Below are 25,272 nucleotides of genomic sequence, written 5' to 3'. Positions count from 1 at the left end.
TTATAATATGCCTGGTGTCTCATTTCGAGCTAATGTGCATAATAAAGCAGCTCGTTTGCCAAAAAGTACACCTCCTGCTCCGCTACTGTGCTAATAGTTATGTTGGTATCATTTAAAAGAGCGGTTTCTTAAATTTTGCATGTTGGCACCCTGTTTTGCTGATAGGCTCAATAAAAAAAAAAACAGCAAAAAAAGTTGCCCATATTGAAACATATGCGCTAGTTGGAAACGCACGTGTTTGTATTCATTAGGCAGTGCATGTGACAAAAAGGTGTCGCGTGAGTGGGTGTCACATGATTGGCTGAGCATGCCTTCCACCGTCTGCTGTGCACTTCAGAGCCACATCTCGGATATTCGAAATTATCCAAAATTTGCACAGGTCTACTCAGAATAATAATAGAGATTTATTCATCACAACGATGAAAAGGGCCGAGGAAAAAAGCCAGCAAGGCTTGACGAGCCCTCGGCCCCTACATATACAGAGGCATCAGGGGAACAAAGAATACATACGCAACAGTATCACAATAACAAAAATAGTACTACAAACTTTTGATGCAGACATCGAATAAAAAGGAAAAACGAAAAGATAATAAAACCAGACTAATTTTTGAAACACAGGAAACGTTTACAAAGGTCACGGATCGGCGTACTAATTACGTCAATATTTTTATGATGTAACGTGTTTAGGTGTTTAGGCAGCTGGAAGGCAATCATTTGTAATCCGTAGTTTGTTCTTGGAGTCTTAGTCTGCCACGGGGAGTGTTGTCTAGTGTTATACAGCTTCTCGCTCGGCGTTAGGCAGGCCAGTGTCCCCAAATAATCAATATGACGAAGTAGCTCCTTCGTATACCTCGAAAGCAGTTGAAAACTATAGATGTCAAAAATTTTCATAATACATGCATCTTCAAAGTACTGGTTTGTATGCTGGTTGAAACTAAGCTGGAATATGCACCTTATCGCTTTCTTTTGAAGTAGATAAATTTTGTCAATATTATTCAGAGTGGTCATGCCCCAGACAAGGTGACAATAATTCAAATGGGACAAAAACAAAAATTTGTATATGAGCTCCTTAATCCTCGCAGGAAGCATTGTTTTCAGGCGATATAGGTGTCCTACGACTCGAGCGAGTTTAGGCAAGATAGTATCTACATGATGGTCCCATGACATTGTGTCGAGAAAGACGACTCCAAGTGTTTTAAATTTTTCTACTATCTCAATCTCCTCTTAATTAAGTAGTAGCTTTTTATTTGTATGCAGAAGTTTACTCCTTGGTTGGAAGATAACAGCCTTGCTTTTTATTCACATTTATTTTTAAGGGGGGACGCTGGTCTTGAAAAAAAAATTTTTATTAATGAAGTCACAGTTACGAAATCTTCAGGGAATATGTATTTTTGTGTGCTGATTCTAAATGTGTCATTTAATTTCATGCAAAACAGTTCCTTGAGCACTTATGCACATTTTATGCTAGTATTTTGTGGAGAGTTTTGAAGAAAATTTGCTGCGGGAAACTTGCTGAAATGTATGCCATTGGGTTCTCTTGACACCAAGGAATACAATAAGGGTGAAATTGTCTTCCTGCCTATCATAGAACTTGAGTTATAGAGTTTTGAAGTTGTCGCTTCAGAAATGAGAAGGAAAGTGTGTATTCATGTTTCTGAAGTGGCAGCTTCAGTACCCTGTAACTCCAGTTCTATGATAGCCAGGATGATAATTTTACCCTTATTGCATTCCTTGGTGTCAAGAGAACCCAATGGCATACATTTCAGCGAGTTTCCTGCAGCAGATTTTCTTCAAAACTCTCCGCAAAATACTTGCATAAAAGTGCATAAGTGCTCAAGGAATTGTTTTACATGAAATTAAATGACATATCTAGAATCAGCGCACAAAAATATATGTGCCCTGAAAATTTTATAACTATGACTAAATTAATAAAATTCTCTTTTCAAGACCAGTGTCCCCCCTTAACCCAGAAGAAGACCCCTTGGGCTCTTGAAGCGTGCTTTAATATGAAATGCCCTCAGTGAGCCGCGCCTCTACCTTTGTGCATTCGTAGCCACTTTTTTTTTTCCCGTGCACGCCGCGCCTCACGGCTCAAGGACTTTGAGAAGTTGTCTTCTCCTCATAGCTTCCGAGCTTGGTGGTGCAGCTGTCTCAACGGGCATCGTTTCATCGGCTTTGTTATGCATTTACCTCCCAATGTCGGCCTCACGTGTGCCGCTTTGTAATCGTCCCGCGGGAGGTATGCCGCCACGGCCAGACGCTCTTTACTGTAGCAGTCTTTTTTTTTTTTTTGAAAAAAAAATCTTGACTATAACCGAAAGAATGTACAGTCATCTAACGGAGACGAAATGGGACCGCATTTTGCTTTTCTATATCCGAGTTTGCTATAGTGGGGTTCTGTTAACTAAAGCAGTATGGAGTACGTACCTAGAGAGTGATGTTGTCTTTCTGTGGCTAATTGTACACACAGAGCTAGCAAACGCATGGATGGCGAAGACGTCTTCGGGTCTATCATTGCCGTCGGACTGCACGACACCCGGAGACGTCGGTCACGGGGCCTCCGCGGAGGCTCGAAACGCAGCAGCAGCAGCAGCACCAGCCGCAGTCCAGAGTCGTCATCCGCGGAGGCAGACAGCTACCACTTGTTTTCGTCACATCGTCCTGAAAACGGGTAAAGTGAAGCTTTCGTCGAAGCACTATGTGGAGGATAAAATGAGCTCCGTATAATGGAGATGTGGGAATATAATACCTCCCTGAAGTGGCCACAGGTTCTTGGGTGTATAGCGTATTTGCTCTCCTAACTTGCATCCTTTATTTTTTTCTAAAGTTAGGGCTGCAGAAACGGGGTACACAAATTACGCTGATATTTCATGAACATGTCCTTAAATACTCTACAAAGGTCATAACACACAATGTATACCATGTGTTGATGCCTGTACATCACCCCCTCAAGAAAAATGTTTACGGAAAATATAGGACTCATACCCCCTCCGGCCCAACACACATTGTGTAGTGCTCCACTGGATGACATGCGACACTTGCGCAGCTCGAAGCAATAAACGTGCAACGTACAGTCGCAAAGCCGGCAGTCAGAGGTAAATCGAGACAAAAGGCGATAAACCGGCGCCCTCGCTTGCAGCCCAGCTAACTAGCAGCAAACCGAACAACAGATGGTTCAGTAGTTTCAGATTCCGGTGCATGCTGGAGATTACCAGGAGTTTGCTGTCGCAACTGTTCGTCCGGGAAAGTGACCATTTAATGCAACTAGTGCGCTTTTGTTACTGCGTAAGGTTATAACAAAACTCTTTTCTTATTACAGTCTAGCCCGTTTATAACGAAGCCACTTATAGCGAAATAGCGGTTATAACGAAGGGATTTCAATTTCCCATTCCCATTTTTGCATTTTCAATACATTTTGGGTCCGGTTTGAACGAAGTAAATAAGAGCGCGTCAGCGGATATAACGAAGAGATTTAATACCAACCGAAAAATAATCTGCCAATCAACACATTTTTGCGTCTTTGAGACGATTTTTTCCGCGAAAATAAGAGCAAAATTCGGCTGACGGCGTCCTTTCGTGGCGTCGTCTGCTCTCCTGCGGAGCGAAAGGTTGCTTCACTGCATCGCATGGCACGCCGGTCTCGTGTTGCGCCGTCCTTGAACGGCGTCACGGCGTAGAGCGGTAGAGCACGCAGCGCAGGGGAAAAATTTTAAAAAGAAGAGAGACGATTTTTTTTTTTTCGATGACGTCGCAGAGAGCGGGCGTCTTGGCCAATCGCGGTTCTCTATTTCTCCCAGGCAGTCGGCGCCACGGCTGGATTGCAGTCTGCAGGAGGTGTGGCAGCGCGCGCTTTGTTTTATGTCGGTGCCGCGGTGCGCAAGGCAGGGAGAAAGCGCGGCAGCATTGTGCATGTTGGAAGCGTGGCTCATTTTTATCGTTATTGCGTTATCGCGGAGTTCGACCAGATCTTTGGTTCGCAGTTGGATGGTATGGAAGCCGCAATCCTGAAGTCCGCACTCGCGACACTTGTTCAGGGGACGCTGGACGACTTCTTTCAGAGGCAATAAATCGGTATGCCGATGTTTGCATTTTTTTTTCGTAGTCCACATATAACGAAATAGCGGATATAGCGAAGTGATTTCCGATTCCCGCCGACTTCGTTATAACCGGGCTAGACTGTATTGAGGCAAGACTGCATCACAAGAAACACGTTCACGATATAAAGAAGCGCTCTCACACACACGCACGGACAGATGCAGCTGAGTGCTTCCTGATTGCGAATGTGTGTCTTGCACTGCGTTTGTGTCTCGGGAGTACAACCGATTCTCCCAAGAGCTCGCTTTTCGCTTTTCTGTTCTTATTGCCCATCCCCATGACAGTGGCTTTGTAATCGACACGTGGTGTCCGGAACGCCTGGCAAACTCGATGCCTGGCTTGGAAGCCGAAGCCACTCCGGAAGCCAAGAAGTCGAGGAGTGTCGGCCGAGTGTCCCCCTTTTTCCGCTGCAGCAGCCAGGTAAGAGGCCTGGTTATGGTTATAGTTAAATGTCGTTTCAACTCTGTAATGGTCGTAATGAAGGAACCTTTGTTCCCACTTTGAGTTATTGATCAATTCGCTCTCGTTCTACCATAAGCTTGCCGTCCCGGTTAGCTCAATTGGTAGAGCGACTGCTCCGGTGTAGCGGTGGTCCCGGGTTCGAACCCCGGACCAGGACGAATTTTTCTTTAACTACGAAGTCTCTGAGAAAGCTGTATAGCTTTCCTTTGTAGCCATATGGCTGCGCTCGGGTGGATGCCAATGAGTAATTACTCCCTTATTACGAAAGAACGTTTGGTTCTCTTGAAACATAATGTAGTGTAATTGGATGTAATGAAACAGGGGCCATAACAAAGCAATTTCAGCACACTTTTATCTTCATTACCACAAGGTTTAAGGGGGAAGGAGGTTCTTAGAAATAAATTTTCATTAATGATGTCACAACTATGAAATCTTTGGGGAACATGCATTTTCGCGTGCTGATTCCAAATACGCAATTGAATTTTATGTACAAGTCCTTGTGCACTTGTACAATCTGTTTGGTAACTTTTGCCGAGAATTTCAATGAAATTCTACTGCAGGGCACTTGTTAGAGTGCATGCCATTGGTTTCTATTGACATCAAGCTATGCAATAAAGGTAAAATTATCATTCTGCCTGTTATAAAAGGTGAGTTGTAGGATTGTGAAGCGGCCAATTCAAAACCCTGTAACTTAATGTCTATGATAGGCAGGATAGTAATTTTTCCGTTATTGCATAGTTTGATGTGAAGACAAGCCAGTGGCGTGTGTCCTAGCAAGTTTCCTGCAGCAAAATTTGTTGAAAGCTCTCGGCAAAAAGTTAACATAACATATTATGTAAGTGCACAAGGACTTGTTTTACTTAAAACTAAATTACATATTTGGAATCAGCAGACAAAAATACATGTTTCTAGAAGATTCCATTATTGTGACTTCATTAACAAAATTTCTTTTCAAAGACCTGCTTTCCCCCTTAACTCCACATGAAGTTCGGAGTATGAAAGACATCTTTTGAGTAGTAAATGTTTTTCATTCATTCATTATGAAAGATGGTGCGATTGCAAAGTCTTGATCTTCGTATGACAGCTACGTCTCATTGCAGTGTTTGTGCAGAATGTGAGTAAACCTACAGTAAAGATGTGATAATATATGATAAATCATATCAAAACGTATGATAAGTAATATTTTTGCATCGGTCCTAATTTCTGTCCTGCCGCCGCGGTGGCTCAGTGGTTATGGTGCTCGGCTGCTGACCCGAAAGACACGGGTTCGATCTTGGACGCGGCGGCTGAATTTCGATGGAGGCGAATTCTAGAGGCCCGTGTACTGTGCGATCTCGGTGCACGTTCAAGAACCCTGAAATTTCCGGAGCCCTTCACTACGACGTCGCTCATAGCCGGAGTCGCTTTGGGACGTTAAGGGGGGACACTGGTGTTAGACCTATTTTCCTTATTTTTAGTCCAATCCTGATGAAACTGTACCACTTTGCTCAGTTTCTATTTCAGCAGTGAAATTACTTTTCTCATAAATTAGTCGGTTTCCAAGATAATCAATTTCAATTAGTCGTTCATTAGTACCTCAGTGTAAAAAAAACTGCTCAATAAAAAATCATCTTTTAATCCATGGATACATAGTATGGTGAGTAAAGAGCGCAATAATCAAAACCATTTTACTATCATTAGTAATTTTACAGCACTTGGAATATCAATGTTCAAGGTGTGAATGTAACGCATCGATAAACTTTTCGAAATTATAAAAATTTTTGAAGTGCGATTGAACAAATCTGCTTCGATTATTGCACACACTGTGCCCTCAGCTTCCCTTAGCAAACAATATGACAGCTCTATCTGTCCTAGATGTTGAGATATCGACATACTAAGACAGCCAGATGTCCAAAATTTTCATGCCATTAAATTATCTGCTCCTGCATAGGTGGTTGGTTTGGTTTATAGGGTTTAACGTCCCAAAGCGACTCAGGCTGCGAGGGACGCCGTAGTGGAGGGCTCCGGAAATTTCGACCACCTGGGGTTCTTTCATAAATTCAGCTCACACGATGATGTGAATTTAATATTATGGTCAAAATGCTGATTTCCTGAAGGAAGAAACTGGTACAGTTGGAAAATAATACCTGCAGATTCCACAAATGTCACTTTTTGAAAACCGTTTTTTTTGGTCATTTTTTGGTCTCAAAGACCAGTGTCCCCCCTTAAACCCCAATAAACCAAACCAAACCTAATTTCTGTCCTTTTCGTCCACAGCCAGAGGCCCCTACTGCCCACCGTGTCTCCGGCGAGGTGGCAGCCATGTCACTGCTCTCCCTGCGGACTTCGAGCGTCTCCCCAGGTCCCCGGTTGTGCGCCTCGGCCAAGTCGAGCCACCTGCATGGGCGGGCCATGTCAGAACACGGTGGCAGCAGCGTCGGAGGCTTCGAGAAGCCACGCATTCGTACCAGGCCGCAGGGCTCGCCCGGTAATCCCCGAAGCCCCCAGGGGAAGAATTTAGCCGCGAAAGCAAGGCTGCAGGACAGTCCGGCGCAACTGGCAACCGGTCCTGTCGAAGTTCACATCACCAACCTCGACCCGGACATAGAGGCCACTGAACTCAAGAAGAAGCTGTTCGCGCTTTTCCAGGAGCACGTGACGGTAAGTGTCACTTATTTCAGCATGTGCTTTAGGTTTGTTTATTGCCGCCGCAGTGGCTCAGTGGTTATGGTGCTCGGCTGCTGACCCGAAAGACGCGGGTTCGATCCCGGCCGCGGCGGTCGAATTTCTTTGGAGGAGAAATTCCAGAGGCCCGTGTGCTGTGCGATGTCGGTGCACGTTAAAGAACCCCAGGTGGTCGAAATTTCCGGAGCCCTCCACTACGGCGTCTCTCATAGCCTTAGTCGCTTTGGGACGTTAAACCCCATAAACCAAACCTTGTTTGTTTGCCTTGCTAAGTCACTCAGGACAATAACTGCAAAGCATGATCAATCAGTTAGATAGGCAGAGCAGAACGGTGGGGCTAAGAATTAACATGCAGAAAACCAAAGCAATGTTCAACAGCCTAGAAAGGGAACAGCAGTTCGCAATTGGTAGCGAGGTGCTGGAAGTAGTAAGAGAATATGTCTACTTAAGGCAGGTAGTGACCGCAGATCCGGGTCATGAGAGGGAAATAACTAGAAGAATAAGAATTGGGTGGAGCGCATACGGCAGGTTCTCTCAGATCATGAATGGTAGCTTACCAATATCCCTGAAGAGAAAAGTATACAACAGCTGTATCTTACCGGTGCTCACCTATGGGGCAGAAACGTGGAGGCTAACAAAGAGGGTTCAGCTTAAGTTAAGAACAACGCAGCGAACTATGGAAAGAGAAATGATAGGTGTAATGTTAAGAGATCGGAAGAGGGCGGAGTGGGTGAGGGAACAAACGCGGGTTAATGACATCCTAGTTGAAATCAAGAGGAAGAAATGGGCTTGGGCAGGGCTTGTAATGCGAAGGCAAGATAACCGCTGGTCCTTAAGGGTAACAGAGTGGATTTCAAGCGGAGGCAAGCGTAGCAGGGGACGGCAGAAAGTTAGGTGGGCGGATGAGATTAAGAAGTTTGCGGGGATACAGTGGCGGCAACTGACAAAGGACTGGGTTAGTTGGCGAGACATGGGAGAGGCCTTTGGCTTGCAGTGGGTGTAGTCAGGCTGATGATGATGATGTTTGTTTACTGTGCTTAAGACAGTACAGAAGTAGTGCCAAGGGGCAGAGGCTAAAGGCGATAGCAATGAACGCCTGACTGGGCCAATGTCCCTACAAAAACTGGCATCACAAACAGCACACACATAGCAATGACTATAAATAAAGCATTTTGCTTATGGACAGAGGCAATCTGTCGATTACAGAGGAAATTAAGAAGAGCAGGATTGAAGCCAGGGCTAATTAGTCAAATTATACAGTTGTGTGAACTAAGCACAAAATAAATTGACAGAATAAGTTGAATAATAAAATACAGAGCCAATCAGTGGGCGTAAACTCATGCAGTGGAAAATAATAAAATCACAGGACAACACTGGATTATGATATGCTATTCGCAAGCAGCGTCATTGACCAAATCCTGTAGGCATGCTTACAGCTTATACAGAAAATAAATTTGCCCCTTTTTCCTGAAGTAGATCAGGGAAGAATAACAATTAATGATTTCGATTAAAGGCGGGAAAAGATTCAAACAGTTAGGAATTTGCCAGTTGAGCAGTTGCATACCATAATTCGTTCTAATGAGAGGTTTAAAAAAGGAGTGGTGTCTGAACGTGTAATGAGGTAAATTCTTAGTGTAAGTAGAAAAGAAAAGTTTGCTATTTGCTTTCACCTCTAGATAGATAGCTTCGGAAAGCCGCTGGTAGTACAAGGCTTCAAGTTTCAATATATCATCTTTCACAAAAAATTCAGACACCTGTTCATAAGATGATATAAATCTTAAACCTTTCTTTTGCATCAGGTGCGCAAACATCAACAGATGAAACTCTGTGATGCAAATGGTTCGTCATCATCATTCCTGGTTACGTTCACTCGAGGATCCTGACGCAGTCTAACGATCCCTTTCCCGACGAACTTCCTTATCTCATTCCTGCATCAGAATTTCTGTTACCCCCAACAGCGGTTCCTCTTGCCTTGTAACTATCATTCGTCGACGAAGATAATGAATTGGTTATCTGTTTGCCATTTTACGTGTTCTTCCTGGGCCGTTTCTCTTTCTCCTGATTTCCAAGGGAATACAGTCGAACACGGATATATCGAACTCGAAGGGGATCGCGAATTAATTCGATATATTGAAAATTCGATATAAAAAACATACAGGCCCAGAGACTTTACCTGTGGCGGACGATGACCTACCGATCGGAGCATTCAAGAATGACAATTATTTCCGCACACACGACGCAACATAATGCTTTATTTGCGTGAAAAAAAATCGCTTATGGTGGTCTGCTTCTTCGCCTTGCAAATGAAATTAAAGACGCCAACCTCGATCTTATCGAGGCTGTTCAGATGCGAAAGCCCGGTTCCTTCCATGTCGCCGCAACAACGGCGAATCAAGCTGAACGCGGCCGCCACTTCAGCGGCGGAGTACGAGCGTGTAGCCGCCCCCTCGTCCGGACGATCTTCGTCGCCACTCGAGCTGTCGGCCTGGGTCCCTGCGACTGCAGCTACAATGTCCTCGTCGGCGAGGCTTGCAACAGCCTGAACATTGCTGTCAACGTTCACAAAATCGTCAGCAGACACTTCGGCTGGAACGGCAGCCGGGAAAAGGGACGACAACTCGTGAAACACGTCGTCCATGCGCTCATTGTCGCCGTCTTCGCAGGTTTCGGGAAGTTCGGCCGTCACGAGGCCTGCCTTCCGGAAGCAGTTGGCCACGGTATCCTGCTTCACGTCTCTCCAGGCGCCCGTCATCATTTGAATGGCCCCCAGCAGGTCAACCTTAAGCTCGGTGCCCATGCGGAGGTTCACCAAAAGCCTATCAATGAGTCGCCTCCTGTAGCCGACTTTGAACGACTTAATGACGCCCTGGTCGAGCGGCTGCAACTTCGCTGTCGTGTTCGCCGGCAGCCACTTGAGCGCGATGTTTTCGAGCTCGCAGGTGGTGTGATGGGCCGAGCAATTATCGACGAGAAGGCAAGCGTGACGCCCCGACTTGCCCAGTTCAGCGTCCCACGCTTGCAGCCATTCTGTAAACAGCTGACGCGTCATCCACGCCTTCTTATTGAAGGCGTAGCGAACGGGGAGCTGCTTACAGTTTTTGAAGCAGCGCGGTGCCCTTGCTTTGCCGATCACAAAGGGCTGGAGCTTTTGAGAGCCATCCATATTAGCAGCGAGCAGAACGCTCACGCGGACTTTGCTCATCTTGCCCCCGTGACACGTGCTGCCCCGGACGTCGAGCGTCTTGCTGGGCAGCATCTGCCAAAACAACCCGGTCTCGTCGGCGTTGAAGATTTCCGCGGGTGAAAACTTCGCGCAAATTTCCGGCCATTCCTTCGAAATCCACTGCTGGATATCCTGGCTGATGACGGCTCCGCTTTCCCCAGAAATGGTTTTGCCAACTATCTTATGGCGGTTCTTAAACCTCTGCAGCCACCCTGTGTTGTCGGCGAAGTTGTCATCACCAAGTGCAGCGGCAAACCATTTGGCTTTAGCCATTAGCATTGGGCCATCCACCGGAATGTTCTTAGCCCGCACCTCTAAAAACCACGCATAGAGAGCCTTTTCAACTTTCTCGTGGGCAGGAGCGCGCACACGACAAGCTCCCGACGTTCGTTGCTCCGCCGCTTTCGACTTTATGTCCGCCTTGTTTTTTAACAAAGTGCTTAGAGTGCTCCGAGGAATCCCGATGTCGTCTGCCACTGTCGCACTTTTCTCGCCCGCCTCAACACGCTGAATGGCTTTCAGCTTTGTCGCAAAGTCCAGGTTCTTGCGCTTCTTGACGCTGCTTGTGCTTGCTGCGGCCATTGCTTCCGCGTCAGCTCACCACGATCCAGTCACACGTGTCGTGAGACGCACGCAAAACAATAATGAACACGAAACACAAGAACGCGCACAAAACACAACAATTCACGTGCGCAGCCTCCGCCAACAAAGCGCTCGCAATGGCCACCTCCGAGGGCGACAGCGACGTACGAACACGAAACACAACAACGCGCACAAAACACAACAATTCACGTGCGCAGCCTCTGCCAACAAAGCGCTCGCGATGGCCACCTCCGAGGGCGACAGCGACGTACGAAAGGCACGAGCTGTGGTTGGCTGAGCAAAACTCGTGAAAAAGCAACAAGAAAAAAAAGGCAAAAGGAGGAGGCCGCCGGCGCCTTCGTTCCTGACTACCTTTTCCGAGCCGATCACTATGGTTACGCGGGGGAAGGATGAGAGACATTGGGAGAGAGGAAAAAAAAAAAAGCTGTTCCGCAAGTCGGAGAGCGTGCGCAGCGGGAGTACAGTCCGAGCCTCCCTCCCCCTCGCTCTCACATTTTCAGAGTCTTTCGGGGGAGGTGCGGAGCTCGTGTGTGCAGCGAGTGCCGAGATCGCGCGGCGTTCTATATATCCAATGGCGGGTAAAAATATCGTTCGATATAAACGTTAGAATTTCTATACTTTTACACAGAATTTTCAAGGGGATAATTTACGAGTTCGATACAGACAATAATCCGATATATGTGGGTTCGATATATCCGTGTTCGACTGTATCACCAACTCCTTACCGTGCGGGCGCTTGGCTTTCCATAAATACTGCCCTGTGGTGAAGCGTACGCGGGCTTTAGGAGGAGCTGAAATGTGCATCGGAAATGAAAGCTCTGTCTCAGCTTTTATTTCAGAGTTTGTTCTCAGGAGAAGCACCTCTGGCAGGCATTTCGCAGCAACAAGTAGAACTTGGGCTGCGTACCCTAATAGGGGATATTCAAAATTCCGCAAGTGCGCTTTCCCGCATAACAATGTTGCCCCAAACAAGATGGCCGACTTCGCTATAAAGTAACTGCGTGGGATTCAGGACAGGCGCTAAAGGTGTAGATAGAATGTAAGAAACGTATTTTGGAAGAATGAAACAAGCACACTTGCGGAATTTTGAATATCCCCTATATAGGGGATATTCAAAATTCCGCAAGTGCGCTTTCCCGCATAACAATGTTGCCCCCAACAAGATGGCGGACCATGCGTTTCCAGCTGAAACAAAGCAAGAAAGACTGGTTTTTTTTGTTTGATTCTTCCAAAATACGTTTCTTACATTCTATCCACAACTTTAGCGCCTGTCCTGAAGCCCACGTAGTTCCTTTATAGCGAAGTCGGCCATCTTGTTAGGGGCATCATTGTTATGCGGGAAAGTGCACTTGCGGAATTTTGAATATCCCCTATTGCACGGATATAACACAATGTTTTTTTTCTTCGTGCCGGTTCTCACGAGAACTATGCCAGGCTTCACCACCGTACTGTTGAGCTGGTAGGAGAAGCCACCTTTTCTACGTCCTTGGGATTATGCGGGTCGTAGGTTAGGAGAGGGAAAAGAGGGCGGCAGGCGCCGATGAGAGAAAGAGAGCACCAAAGAGTTGAATAGAGTTGGGAAAAGAAAAAAAGGGCGAACGGGCATAATACCTGGCAGCACGAAGCACAAAGTAGTCAGAGTGTAGCATTTATGATGGCCATTGCTGGATAAGCGACTGCATGCAGTGGCTTCAGAGGATTCGCTGTGCTTTTATGATGTCACGTGTGTTTCTGAAGTGTTACCGCTTAAATAATATCAACACATTGATTGCTTCCATATCTTTACATGTCATACATGTCATGGTGGCTCAGTGGTTATGGTGCTCGGCTCCTGACCCAAAAGATGCGGGTTCGATCCCGGCTGCGGAGGCCGAATTTCGATGAAGGAGAAATTTTAGAGGCCCGTGTACTGCGTGATGTCAGTGCACGTTAAAGAACCCCAAGTGGTCGAAATTTCCGGAGCCCTTCACTACGGCGTCTCTCATAGCCTGAGTCGCTTTGGGACGTTAAACCCCATAAACCTAAACCAAACCAAAACATAATGTTTTATTTTTTATTTTTCATTTTCGTGCTGTTTTAAACACTCCTCTCACGTTTTATTCATGGTTGCATATACAGTAAAACCTCGTTAATTCGAACTCGGTTTATTCGAAATCCCGCGTAATTCGAAGGTTTTCAGCGGTCCCAACAGTTTCCATGCAAAATTTGCCGGATAATTTGAACAGCCAGCGCACCCCTCTCCGGATAATGCGTAGGTTTAAACCATGGCCTCCGTGATTCGCACAAAAGAAAAATGTGTTGCCAGTCTCCGAGGCCAGTATAGTTGAGTTGCCGGAGTGGCAGCCAGGCGGCACTGTAAATCAATTTTCGGTTTCCGGTGGTTTGTTGTGCCTCAGCGATCTGCACAGTCGACTACCAGTCTCGGAGGCTAGCTTTAGTTGACAAAGCAACAACCAGGTGCCGCTAGGTCCCAATTTTCTGGCTCTGTTTCCGTTGTTTGTCTAGCTCGTGGCAGGCGCTGCTCGTAGTGTTTTGATTGTTCGGTGCCGCGATCAAACGTGTTCTGTGTTCAGGCGCGTTTATACTCCAACGTAGTGCGCGCTCGCGCGGCATGGCTATGACTGTGGACGTGTCCGGCGGCTTCGGCGCACTCTGACCGCACCGTGGAGCATGTCTCTATTTCGCGCCGAGCGTGCCGAAGCCGCCCACCCAGAATGCACTGCGCCCGCCTCCCGCGCCACTCCTCCCCTCTACTCCCTTCGCCACTCGCCTCCTCTCCCAGGCGGCGTGTCGAACGAAGAACGTTCTGCGCGCGTGTCGGAGCTCCGCTCCAAGCAGTGCCCCCAATCAAAGGGTGGCAGAAAAGCGAGCGTACCCCCCCCCCCCCCCTCCCTCCTGTAGCCACAAGTAGCAGTCGCATCGGAGCGCCTGGCGTAGCGTCGCCAATCTGACGTATCCGACCACAGCTGGCTCTCGCCTGCGTGCCGAGAACGTCGGAGTATGTACGCACCTCTAACTACCGCGCCAAGCAGTCGTGCATCGATGACTAGTTCAAGTGACCGTTTTTCAGGCAAAATAAAGGTGCAGTGTTGATGCAGCCATGCTTCGTACGTTTATTTCAAATTTTTCGTCGATTTTTGATAATTCGAAAACCCGGTTAGTTCGATGGTTTTCCGTGGTCCGACAGACTTCGAATTAACGAGGTTCTACTGTACTAAATGCTGTACTTTGATATCACATTTTGTTTGTGAACTTATATAAACTTTATAAAATCAAAGGGCTAATGAACTATTAGGGAAAGCCCAAAGTGCGTGAGCAGACAAGGGACAGCAGAAATGCGCGTTGTGTTATGTCATCCCCATCATTTCTAATGCTTTTAATTTGCTAAAATGGTATGCTAACTGGCCCAACAGCCAAAACCTTGCCGAGACCGAAGGTGGTTACACTTTTGCTGGTCTTGCTGGCATAAAGTCTGTTCACGGGTTGTAACCCCTTCGTTTCCTCCCCTTCTTTTGCAGGTTCTGCACGTGTCGCTGCTTCTGCAGCCAGACAGCAGCCTGCAGGCGTCCGTCAGAGTCCCCAGTGTGGCTGACGCCCGGAGAGCGGTCGAGCGCCTCCATCAGCACCGCCTTGGCCTGCATTGCCTGCACCTGAGCTTCAATGAAGCTGAGCTGCTGTCCTCTTCTGCACAGCAGCAGGTAAGTCTTCACTTTTTTTATACTTGTCAACAGTATTGTTAACAGTTTAACTGCATTAAAGGCGCAGTGAAGAGGAATCTGAACTCATCTTTTTGCCGCGGGAACTCGATCCACACGCTCCGAGCATTCTCGCAAACCTCGACTTATTGCCCTGTGAATGAATCGCTTGTCGAGTTCGTACGAGCGATGCAAGAGCTGTATGAATATGCAGACCCAGGAGCTCCGAGTTCGGAGCGAGTGGAACGTGTCATCCGGCAGAGCCATCCGACATTTTCCCTCTACGTAAGGGGCTGCAGATGCAGCGATTTGAACGAGCTTGCCATTGAAGCGCGCCGAGTCCAGGCTCAAATTTCAGCGGCCCGTAAATACCGGCCCCCACCGCCGGCTGAGGAGTGCCTCGAGCCAAGGTGTGCCTGGAGCGGCGTTGCAGCGATAAGGGGTGAGATCACTCCCATGGCAGGTGCGTTCACGAACGAGCGGATGCCGTTCGCAATATCGGATCGTGCTCTGGATCCCTACAGGTACGGGCTGCGGAGTGCTGATACACAACCCCCGGAGATCTGCGGGGTACCGCGACAAAAGCCCACACCTGCTCAGAAAGCACCCACGGAGATCCGTGTACGGCTGGATGGCCGAGGTGCCACTGAGACCCCCCGAGCGTCGCAGCGAGAAGCATGGAGATCTGTGCGCTGCTTTAATTGTGGCCAGAGTGGTCACATAGCCAGAAACTGCCCCTCGAGATCGGGAAACGAGGCAGGCCGCCGGTAGCAGCACCGGCGGAGGCTACCAACGCTCGGGAGCCCATCCCCGTCACGTCCGCATTCAAAGTTGGAGAACCAACTAACACGTCTGCTCCTTTCATGGACCTCGCAGTTGCGGGGAGAACCTTTAAGGCGTTGCTGGACACGGGGGCAAGCATCTCGCTAATAGGAGACGAGGTCGTTTCCCAGCTCCGGCGGAGATCCGTTCGGTTGCGACAGCGAAGGACGCCACTCCAGCTAGCTAGCGGAGAAGTGCAGTCCTGTGGTGATGTTCGCCTCGCAGTGCGCTGGGATCAGCGTGTGCGCAGAATGCGTTTCGTTCACCTGCCTGGTCTCACAGTGCCAGTTATTCTAGGCCGAGAGTTCTTGGCGAAAACTGGACTGGTTGTAGACATCGCCCGTGGCGGATATCGGGAGAGCCCGTGCGCCCCACTGAGGCCCTTTGTCGACCCGCCGACTGCAACGAGATCGTTGTCAGAACGCACGGCCGACACGCCCGCGGAGGAGCGAAATACCTCCCACGAGCAAAGCCCGCACCACCAAATGCCGGGATCGGCAGCAGCGGCCCGCTTCAATGCGCCCTCTCCGAGGTCGGAGAAGGGAAAGCAGGCTGTACCGACAGATGTCGGCGAGCTAAGAGACAGCGGGTTTCCCCGCCCAATGCCGAGATCGGCAGCGGCGGCATGTCAGCACAGGTTTCCTCCGAGATCGGGGGAGAAAATGCACAACTTACTGGCAGATGCCGGTGCGCTGACACAGCTCGAACGTGACCGCCTCTTGTCGTTGTTGGATGACTTTGACGAGATATTCACGGACCAGCCGGGATGCACTAGTTTGGTGCAGCACCGCATAGATACGAGTGACGCGCTGCCCTGGAAATGTAACCCAAGGCCCGTCAGTGCTGCCAGATGGCAAGCTATCGACGAGGCGCTCCAGGAGTTGCTCGATGCTGGTCTCATATGCCACTCTTCCAGTCCCTGGGGGTTCCCAGTGGTTCTTGTGCCGAAGAAAGATCGCACGTGGCGCTTGTGCGTTGACTATCGGCGGCTGAATGCGGTCACAAAGAAAGATGCGTACCCCTTCCCGAGAATAGACGAGATCGTCTCAAATCTCGGCGGCGCTAAGTTCTTCTCGATTCTTGACGCAAGCAAGGGGTACCTGCAGGTCGAAATGCGACCGGGCGATGAGTGCAAAACGGCCTTCACGTGTCACAGATGTCTGTTTCACTTCACGAGAATGCCTTTCGGTTTGTCCGGAGCTCCGAGCACATTCCAAAGGCTGATGGACCGTGTACTCGGAGACGCCAGATGGCATCACGCTCTCGCATACCTGGACGATGTGATCGTCTACTCTCAAACTTTCGAGGAGCACCTCGATCACCTGAGAGATGTCCTGGGAAATCTCAGGGCGGCTGGCATCACGCTCAATCCCGCAAAGGTGCAAATCTGCCAGGCTCAGGTGAGCTTGCTTGGATATCGAGTAAACCGGGGACAGGTGTCTCCTGATCCAGAGAAGCTTCGGGCGATCCTGGAGTTTCCTGCGCCTAAAGATGTGAGCGGTGTTCGCCGTTACCTTGGCATGGTGGGATACTATCGCCATTTCATTCCTAACTGTGTGCGACTGCAAGCGCCCTTGGCAAGATTGCTGAGAAAGTCTTCTCCGTGGATATGGGGAGACGAGCAGGAAAAGAGCTTTCATCAGCTCTCGCACGCTATCGCTGAGACGGCGGCTTTGAAGCTGCCCGACCTGAACCGCCCATTTGTTATCCAGACAGATGCCTGTGATATCGGGGTGGGAGCAGTACTCCTTCAGATGGAGTGGCATGAACTCCTACCTGTGGCATTTGCGAGCCGCGCCCTGACGCCGGCAGAACGCAATTACTCAGCGACAGAAAAGGAATGCCTGGCCATCATCTACGCACTTCGAAGGTTCGAGATGTACGTAGAGGGAACAAAGTTCACGGTCGAGACCGACCATATGGCCTTAACCTGGCTGAAACGCCTGCGTGAGCCCAGCGGGAGGCTTGCGCGGTGGGCCCTGACACTGCAACGCTTCAAGTTCGAAGTGCGTTACCGCAAAGGCACTGCAAATGTAGTCGCCGATGCGCTGTCACGGGCGCCGGTCACTGACACCCAACTGGCCGGCCAGGACGAGGAGGAGGCAGAGTGGCAGCTGTCTCCCCCTCTGCGGAAGGAGCTCGTTGCGGGGAGTGCCCCGTTTCCGAAGCCCCGAGAGCACGTGCACCTCGTTGGAGCGGGGATCCCTCTCGAGGTTGCGTTCAGCAGAGAAGAGCTTGTCAGGGCTCAGCAGGAAGACTCATTCTGTCAGGAGTTGATCAATAGTCTTAGTGAAGAGACAGACACTCCGACGAGTCAGGCCAAATTGCGCTGTGAAGCCACTGGTAGTGTGGTTGGCGCTAACTCTAGTGTCGCTGGTATTGTGGCGAGTGAGTTGGAGAACTTCCTGCTGGACCGTGATGGAGCTTTGCTAAAATACGTGCCAGGCAAAGAGGCCTCGGATGAGAGTTTCAAAGCCGTTATTCCGCGCAAACTGCGCCGCGCCGCTATGCGGCACTATCACGACGCAGACGGTCACGGGAGCGCTCCAAAGACATGGCAGAAGCTTTGTCGGTTTGCTACCTGGCCGGGAATGAAGGCTGACGTATGTAGATATGTACGAACATGCCACGTATGCCAAGAGAGAAAGCCTAGAGGTGGAAAGGCACCCGGCTTACTCCAACCCGTCATAAGCACCAAGCCCTGGGAGATCCTGGCGTGCGATTTGATGGGGCCGCTGCCGCGCAGCAAACGAGGGTACAAATACGTGCTGGTAGTCACGTGTCACTTCAGTGGGATCGCTGAATTGTACCCGCTGCGAAAAGCGCCTGCCCGGGAGATCCTGGCAAAGCTGTGTGAAGTGTTTTGCCGCTACGGATTCCCAAAGCGGCTGATCACTGACAATGCCACGTATTTCACATCGAAAGTTTTCCGTGATACGTGTGCAGCAATGGGTGTCCGGCAGCAGAAAACCACGTGCTACCATCCCCAGTCCAATGTGAGCGAGCGCCGAAATCGAGATATCAAGCCGCTCCTGGGCGCATATGCGAGATCGCACAATGATTGGGACGAGCACTTGGACGCCATCTCCTTCGCTCTGCGCACGAGCACAAATCGCTCGACCGGCTTCACGCCGGCTTTTCTCATGTTTGGCAGAGAGCTGAACACGCCTATGGACACAATTCTCATGGAAGGGTCGGAGAGTGTCCGCGAAGTCACGGCAGATGTTGACGACTACGCAAGGCGATTGCGCGAGCGTTTGGCAAATGCCATTAAGGAGGCGAACCGCAGCCGCGTGAAGGCCAGGGCAAGTCAAAAGGCCACTTATGATCGCGCACACAGAGACGTGGACTTTCAGATGGGAGACCTCGTTCTCAAGCGCAATCACGCACTCAGCGATGCAACCGCAGGTTTCGCGGCCAGTCTAGCGCCCAAATGGGTGGGACCCTTCCTGATCGCTGAGAAGCTTTCGCGGCTGAACTACCGGCTGAAAGACCCGAGATCGGGCCGAATCAGCGGACCCATTCACGTGGGAGAGCTGAAACAGTACTTCCAGAGGGAGGTTGCTGTGGAAGCAGAAACGCCACCCGCGCAAGATTGCGCAGAGGCGAGCGAAGCCCAGAGAGATCTCTACAGGCATCGCTATGATACCCGAAGCCAGCGAGCTCGCTTGGGGAACGGGAGAATGCCGAAAACGTGAGATCACGCACACGGCGGCGTCGGTTGGCCAAAACAGCTCGAGATCGAGCAAACGGCGAAGGAACGCCAGACGCGCGAGATCGCGCACGGTGGGCCTAATGCAAGGAGGTCCTTGCCCCCGACGTCACAACATCCGAACTCGGCGAGATCGCCGAATGTGACCCATGCCGACCACGGCAAAGCCTGGTGCTAGAGGTCTCGTACCCACCCTGCCTGTGTGGATACACAAGCCGGTGTAGTTCCTGTACCCGGAGCACTGCAAGAGGCCCGCTCGGAGGAACCGAGCCCCCACCGGCTGCCCTGATTTACGGCCCTGGCTTCAGCGACGGCACTGAGAGCGGCGCGCGGCCGGGGTCGAGCCGCCGAACTTCGCCCCCACACCATCGCACGGGGCATCGGCGGCGGTTCCGGAGCAGCGCGGGGCGAGCTGACGATGGGCGGCCTGAACGCGGAGCAGGCCGGCTTTCGCGGGCGCCATCCTGGTCTGGCCCGCGCCCCAGGCGCAGAGCTACCATCCCGGGGCCCAGTTTCCGGAAAGGCGGCATGGACCTGCTGATCCGCCGAGTTCGCTTCAGCGGGTGGAGGTCACTATTGAGAGAGGGAGGGTGTGGGGATTCATGTTGCCCCTCGCCCGCCGGATGCACCCTTCTCTCTCTCGTGGCCTACCACGGCTCTTCCTCTGGCGGCCCCCGACATGGCCCCCGACTAGGCGCGGCGGTGGAGGGAGCGGAGGTGAGGCGCCTGCGACTACGCGTCGTCACGTGGGCAGTCCTCCTTACCCAGCCCTCTCGGTTTCGGCGGCCGCGCGGGCCGCGCGCACGGGACAGTCTGATGGAGAGTTGACAGCGAGCCTTGAGAGAGAGCGGACGCGACACCAGCGGCGGCCCAGGTGACCCGAACTGCTCTGTGCCTGTGCCTGTTGCCTGCCGCTGCTGCCTGCGCGCGACCGAGGAAAGACATTGGGAGATCCCAATTAAAGGTTTTGCCTGCGGGCTTATTCCTCGGAGGTGTGTTCTTCGCGGCCACAGGTGTGGTCGAGCTAGCGGAGTGGCGTTGGCCCTGAGTTCAGGGTCCGAACCGTGCCAGTAACCCCACAACTGTTTTGGCAAAAACGTTTTGTGCGTGCGTGGATGTGTGTGTGCGCACACACACCTTCCCAGCATGGCCCAAGAGGTGCTTTCTCTGAAGCTTCTTCCTGTGAAGCATCTTCCTGTGAAGCATCTTCATGTGGGTGCACCTACAGGCACCCACTGGTAAAAATGCATCTCCCACCTATGAGCCTCCACCCTACAGCTTCACCTCCCACTCTCCAGAAGTCCGCGGTGAAATCAAATTTTTAGAGACACAACGGGAAGGTGATCAGTGTAAAAGCGAAATGTACAGTCTAACGCGATTTGAAGGCGATCATGCCAGGATTAACTTACTCCAACTAAACAGTTCTGTCACGGTTTATTTTTGCTATGAGGCTGTAGCCAGTACATGAGCTTAGTTAGCTGAAGGATTCCTCTATTCTACACTGTCACGCCTGTTGCGGAATGAGTGATCGTCGTGCCAGGAAAAATTTGTTGCTGTTTTAGTCGGAGTCAATGTGGTAACATTCAAATCACGCTAGACTGTGCAGCCAATACTACAAATGCAAATTTGTTTCTCATCACATTCCATGAATGCCTGTGCATTTTTCTTTATTATTATTGTTCAACGAATGTGGTATTCGATGTGTCGGAAAATATGAGGATGCAAGACATAGTTACTGGAAGGAGTGTTCAGCCAAATCCCACTGCAATGAAAGCTGCTAGAAAAAGGTACAGTGGAACCTCATTGATACATTAACAAAAAAAATGCTGAAAAAAAAAAAACAATACAGTCGCCGACTGATTTTTCGGACTCTGCGGGACCCGAAAATTGGTCCGAATAATCGATCAGTCTGAAAAATCCAAAAAATAACTTTTCTGCGAAAAACCGGCTTTCAAAATCTCGAAAATCGCCGCTCCCGATAATATAATAGCCTATAAGCGATAATATTAGCCTCTATCTGAGTCACAGCCATGCTTTCATCATGTCCGCACCCTATCACATCATGATGCCAGACAGTGCACGCTGGAACTGTCCCACTGTCCCGTTTTCAATGCGATCATGTGCTCTTTGTCGGCCATCTAGATGGCAACGGAGAGCATCCCATTGTCTCGAATGGCAACGATGGAGAACAAATAACCAAGCCTATCCAAGCCAGTCTGATTGCGCCCGCCGAGCCGATTCCGTTTAAATCCAAGATGGCGCCTTTCACGGTGGCGGGGAGCAGGTTGGTAGTGACAGCGATGCCCGCTCTCGTCTACATTAGGCCGAAATAACAAACTTTCGGTTGAAAAACGACCTCCACAATATTGTTGGCGTCTATTTTAGTCCGAAAATTTGAACTTTTTGGCTCCACAAAGTCCGAAATATTGGTCGTGAAAATGTACACGTTCCTATGAGGTGCACGACGATTCAAGCGAAGTCCGAATTTTTGGAATCCGAAAAATCGGTCGGCTACTGTATCCAAGAAATTGTATGATCCAAGACTCCAAAGATTCTGAAAAATTTCAACTGGTGAATGAGGTCATCAGAGGCATCTTATTGCGAATCTCCATAAAAATGTAGACTAGCATTTCTTGGTGCAAGGTTCAAGCAGTATCTTTTCAACTGCTCACAGAATTCAGTCCACAGGTATGTTGTTCTCAGCGTGGACTTCACCACAGACCCAGTCCTTCGATGGCAGGGGCGAAAGTAGCCAGGATTTCTTACTCGTTGACGGCATTTTGCGCATGATGGTCTTGGTTGCCTACGTGCCATAAAATCCAACACACCACCATCATTGTTGACAGCCGCAGCAGTAAGCCATCTGTCACGGCGTTCTTGCTTTTCGCGGTTCCCCATACTGGCCCTTCTGTATGCGTACTCCATCTTACTAATACCCCTGTCAAGCGGGCAAGTTAGGTGTACTTACGGAGAGCGTCACTCGCGGTAACCACACTTCACCACATCTAAACGACGCAAGTGAAGTGCCACTCGCGGAAGAGTGCACTCCGCTGGGAGTGTGTTCACGGACCACACTTGGAGGGCTGAGTGCGTACCCTCGCCGCCAGCGACTTCAAAGGCAAAACATGTATAGTGCATAAAAAGTACTTGCAACTTTATTTTACATGCTATAACACTGTTTTCAGAAAAAAATTCGCTCGTTATAGCTACAAGCGAAGTAACAAAACAAGGAAACGTGATCTGATGCAACATCACAGCCCGCCGCCATCTTGTTTGTTGCCGCAGTTCTGGATAGTCTTGGCTGGTCTTGGCTTTTCTTCTATTTCTTTTTTTTTTCATCGTTACAAACTGCTGAACCTTGTTATATTTGCACTGTCACGTTTAGAAATCAAATATTATGAGTCTTTTTTTCATTTCCATCGCCCTGTTCAGAAATTCCGCTCATTTTCTGTCGCCATTTTTTTCTTTACTACGAGTGCACTTTGCTTTCCCGTTTAGCACTCCGCGGACCAAAGTGTCACTCGGGATGCCGAAGAGCACTCGCCGTAAGTGCACTTAAGGGGGGACCCTAGTCTTTGAAAAAAAATTTTTATTAATGAAGTCACAGTTATGAAATTTCCAGGCCACATGTAGTTTTGTGCACTGATTCTGGATATGGCATTTAATTTCGTGTAAAACAATTCCTTGAGCACTTGTGCAATTTTTATGCAAGCATTTTGGGAAAATTTTTGCAGAAAATTTGCTGCAGGAAACTCGCTGAAATGCATGCCATTGGGTTCTCTTGACACCAAGGAATGCAATAAGGGTAAAATTATCATCCTGGCTATCATAGAACTTGAGTTATAAAGTTTTGAAGTTGTCGCTTCAGAAATGAGAAGAAAAGTGTGTATTCCTGTTTGTGAAGTGGCAGCTTCAGTACCCTGTAACTCAAGTTCTATGATAGCCAGGATGATAATTTTACCCTTATTGCATTCATTGGTGTCAAGAGAGCCCAATGGCATGCATTTCAGCGAGTTTCCTGCAGGAAATTTTCTTATATGCTCTCTCCAAAAGACTTGCATAAAAATTGCATAAGTGCTCAAGGAATTGTTTTACACAAAATTAAATGACTATATCTAAAATCAGCACACAAAAATACATGTGACCTGAAAATTTCATTACTATATCGAGTTTAATAAAAAATTTTTTTCAAGACCAGGGTCCCCACTTAACTTGTGCGCTTGACAGGGGTATAACAAAGTAGGACTAGGCAGGCTGCTGGATTAGTCCTGCTGCACAGTTTTGTATTGTGCCACAGCCTCAGGGCCTCTCTGCCTGCCCTTTTGTCGCGTGCAGACAACAGAGCCAGTGTACTGCGCACTGCATTACAACCCGACGTCTGCCTCCGCGGTGTCATCGTCCACATCTGCACCGTCATCGTCCAGTCCGTGGGCACTGTGGGTAGCCATGCCCATGCCCCTGCCCGAGGTGTGCCTAGGCCGCGCGGAGTGGATCGCTCGGCTCGAAACACTGCTGGACTCGCACACTGGATCGCTGCCTCTCGACAGGTGATGACTCGAGCACTGGAGGTCACACCCCCGTTTTTTTTTTATTGCGAAAGCAATACTGCGCTAGGTTTTTGAGCCTTCAGCGTCGTCCCGTTATAAATATGACAGAAGCCAACAGCCACAGAAACCAAGGGGCACAGGGGATTTTTTTTTATATATTTATTTATTTTGTGGCGTTGATCAATTTAGAATATTACTGGATATGTTATCGCTTAAAGCTAATTGATTAGAAAAGCAGAAGAAAAAACAACCACATGCCGCCGGTGGGATCAGACCCACGACCTCCGAGGTCGGAGGTCGTGGGTCTGATCCCACCGGCGGCAGTGGTTGTTTTTTCTTCTGCTTTTCTAATCAATTAGCTTTAAGCGATAACATATTCAGTAATATTCTAAATTGATCAACGCCACAAAATAAATAAATATATTTTAAAAAAAAATCCCCTGTGCCCCTTGGTTTCTGTGGCTGTTGGCTTCTGTCATTTTGCATTTATGGAATTTGAGTAGATTGTAGAGTGAAACACAGTGGGTTCAGAATTGGAATAGAATCGGAACTGGAATGGATTGGCGAGTGAAAGAAGAAAGCTAACATGTTCTCACCCCACCAGTCCAGTTGATTGCCCCGAAATTTTCTCTTCCTTTGGAATCCACTCTGTTGGTCCCAACAGACCTTTGGTTATCTATCCACCACATGTTCTAACGATATCTATTAAGAGCATAGAGTTGCTTACCATTACCTAGAGGGAAAGCTGGCGGCGCTGCCCTTCAGCCACCATGGACGCCCAAAGCATCATGGGGCGGTGAGCTACTTGTTGCGGCACAGTCGTAGTTTTTCGGAAACACGGAGTGGCACTACTGAGACGTTTCATTCCAAAAACGCTGTTCGTGTGTGCGCAGACGACTTTGGCGCGAACGCAGTGTGCAAAACTAATAGTAGTGAAAACGCAACGACACACGACGCCAATAAAAGGTTTCACTTTTCCGAAATGCCATTAAAAACCTCTTATAGTGTTTAAGCAACAACATTTTTTTTGAAAACATATTTACTTTTAAAAGTGCGCCTGTTAAGTACGAAATATTAGTTTTTGTAGTGTTCATTACTAGGCCAATAGGAGAGCGAGTCGTCTCTAATTTTGGGCAAACTTTGCACTTAAATGCTTTTCTGCTCGTTTGTTGCAATCACTAGACAAGATTTTCAATGTTAGGACGTTTGTAGTTATCAAACAACTTTATTTCTTGATTATTTTTTGGCCAAAAGTTGCAGTTCCGCAACAAGTAGCTCACCGCCCCATGATGCTTTGAGCGCCCATGGTGGCTGAAGTGGTCTCGAGGGGTCGCCATGCAAACTCCCATAGACGGGCTGCCAGCTTTCCCTCTAGGTAATAGTAAGAAACTATGATTAAGAGGTTAAGCAAACAAGGGAAGGGGATGAGGGGCTCGTTATAAATATGAC

At 49.0% G+C, this 25,272-nt stretch overlaps 1 protein-coding gene across 1 annotated transcript in view; it reads left to right on the top strand.

Moving 5' to 3' along the window:
- The window catches only part of Marf1 (meiosis regulator and mRNA stability factor 1-like protein), a 72,196-nt gene that overhangs the window by 9,467 nt on the left and 37,457 nt on the right, over positions 1-25,272 (top strand). The window contains exons 6-10 of the mRNA XM_089588047.1: positions 2,471-2,671; positions 4,380-4,515; positions 6,814-7,197; positions 14,566-14,745; positions 23,612-23,823. Of these exons, the coding sequence (XP_089444173.1) occupies positions 2,471-2,671; positions 4,380-4,515; positions 6,814-7,197; positions 14,566-14,745; positions 23,612-23,823 (1,113 nt within the window). The remainder of the gene's footprint in view (positions 1-2,470; positions 2,672-4,379; positions 4,516-6,813; positions 7,198-14,565; positions 14,746-23,611; positions 23,824-25,272) is intronic.

The sequence above is a fragment of the Amblyomma mixtum genome, chromosome 4, assembly GCF_055824585.1.
Source record: "Amblyomma mixtum isolate Tamu chromosome 4, ASM5582458v1, whole genome shotgun sequence".
In the NCBI taxonomy this organism is placed as follows: Eukaryota; Metazoa; Arthropoda; class Arachnida; order Ixodida; family Ixodidae; genus Amblyomma; species Amblyomma mixtum.
The sequence above is the reverse complement of the archived record's forward strand: the minus strand, read 5'-3'. Positions and strand labels throughout refer to the sequence as shown.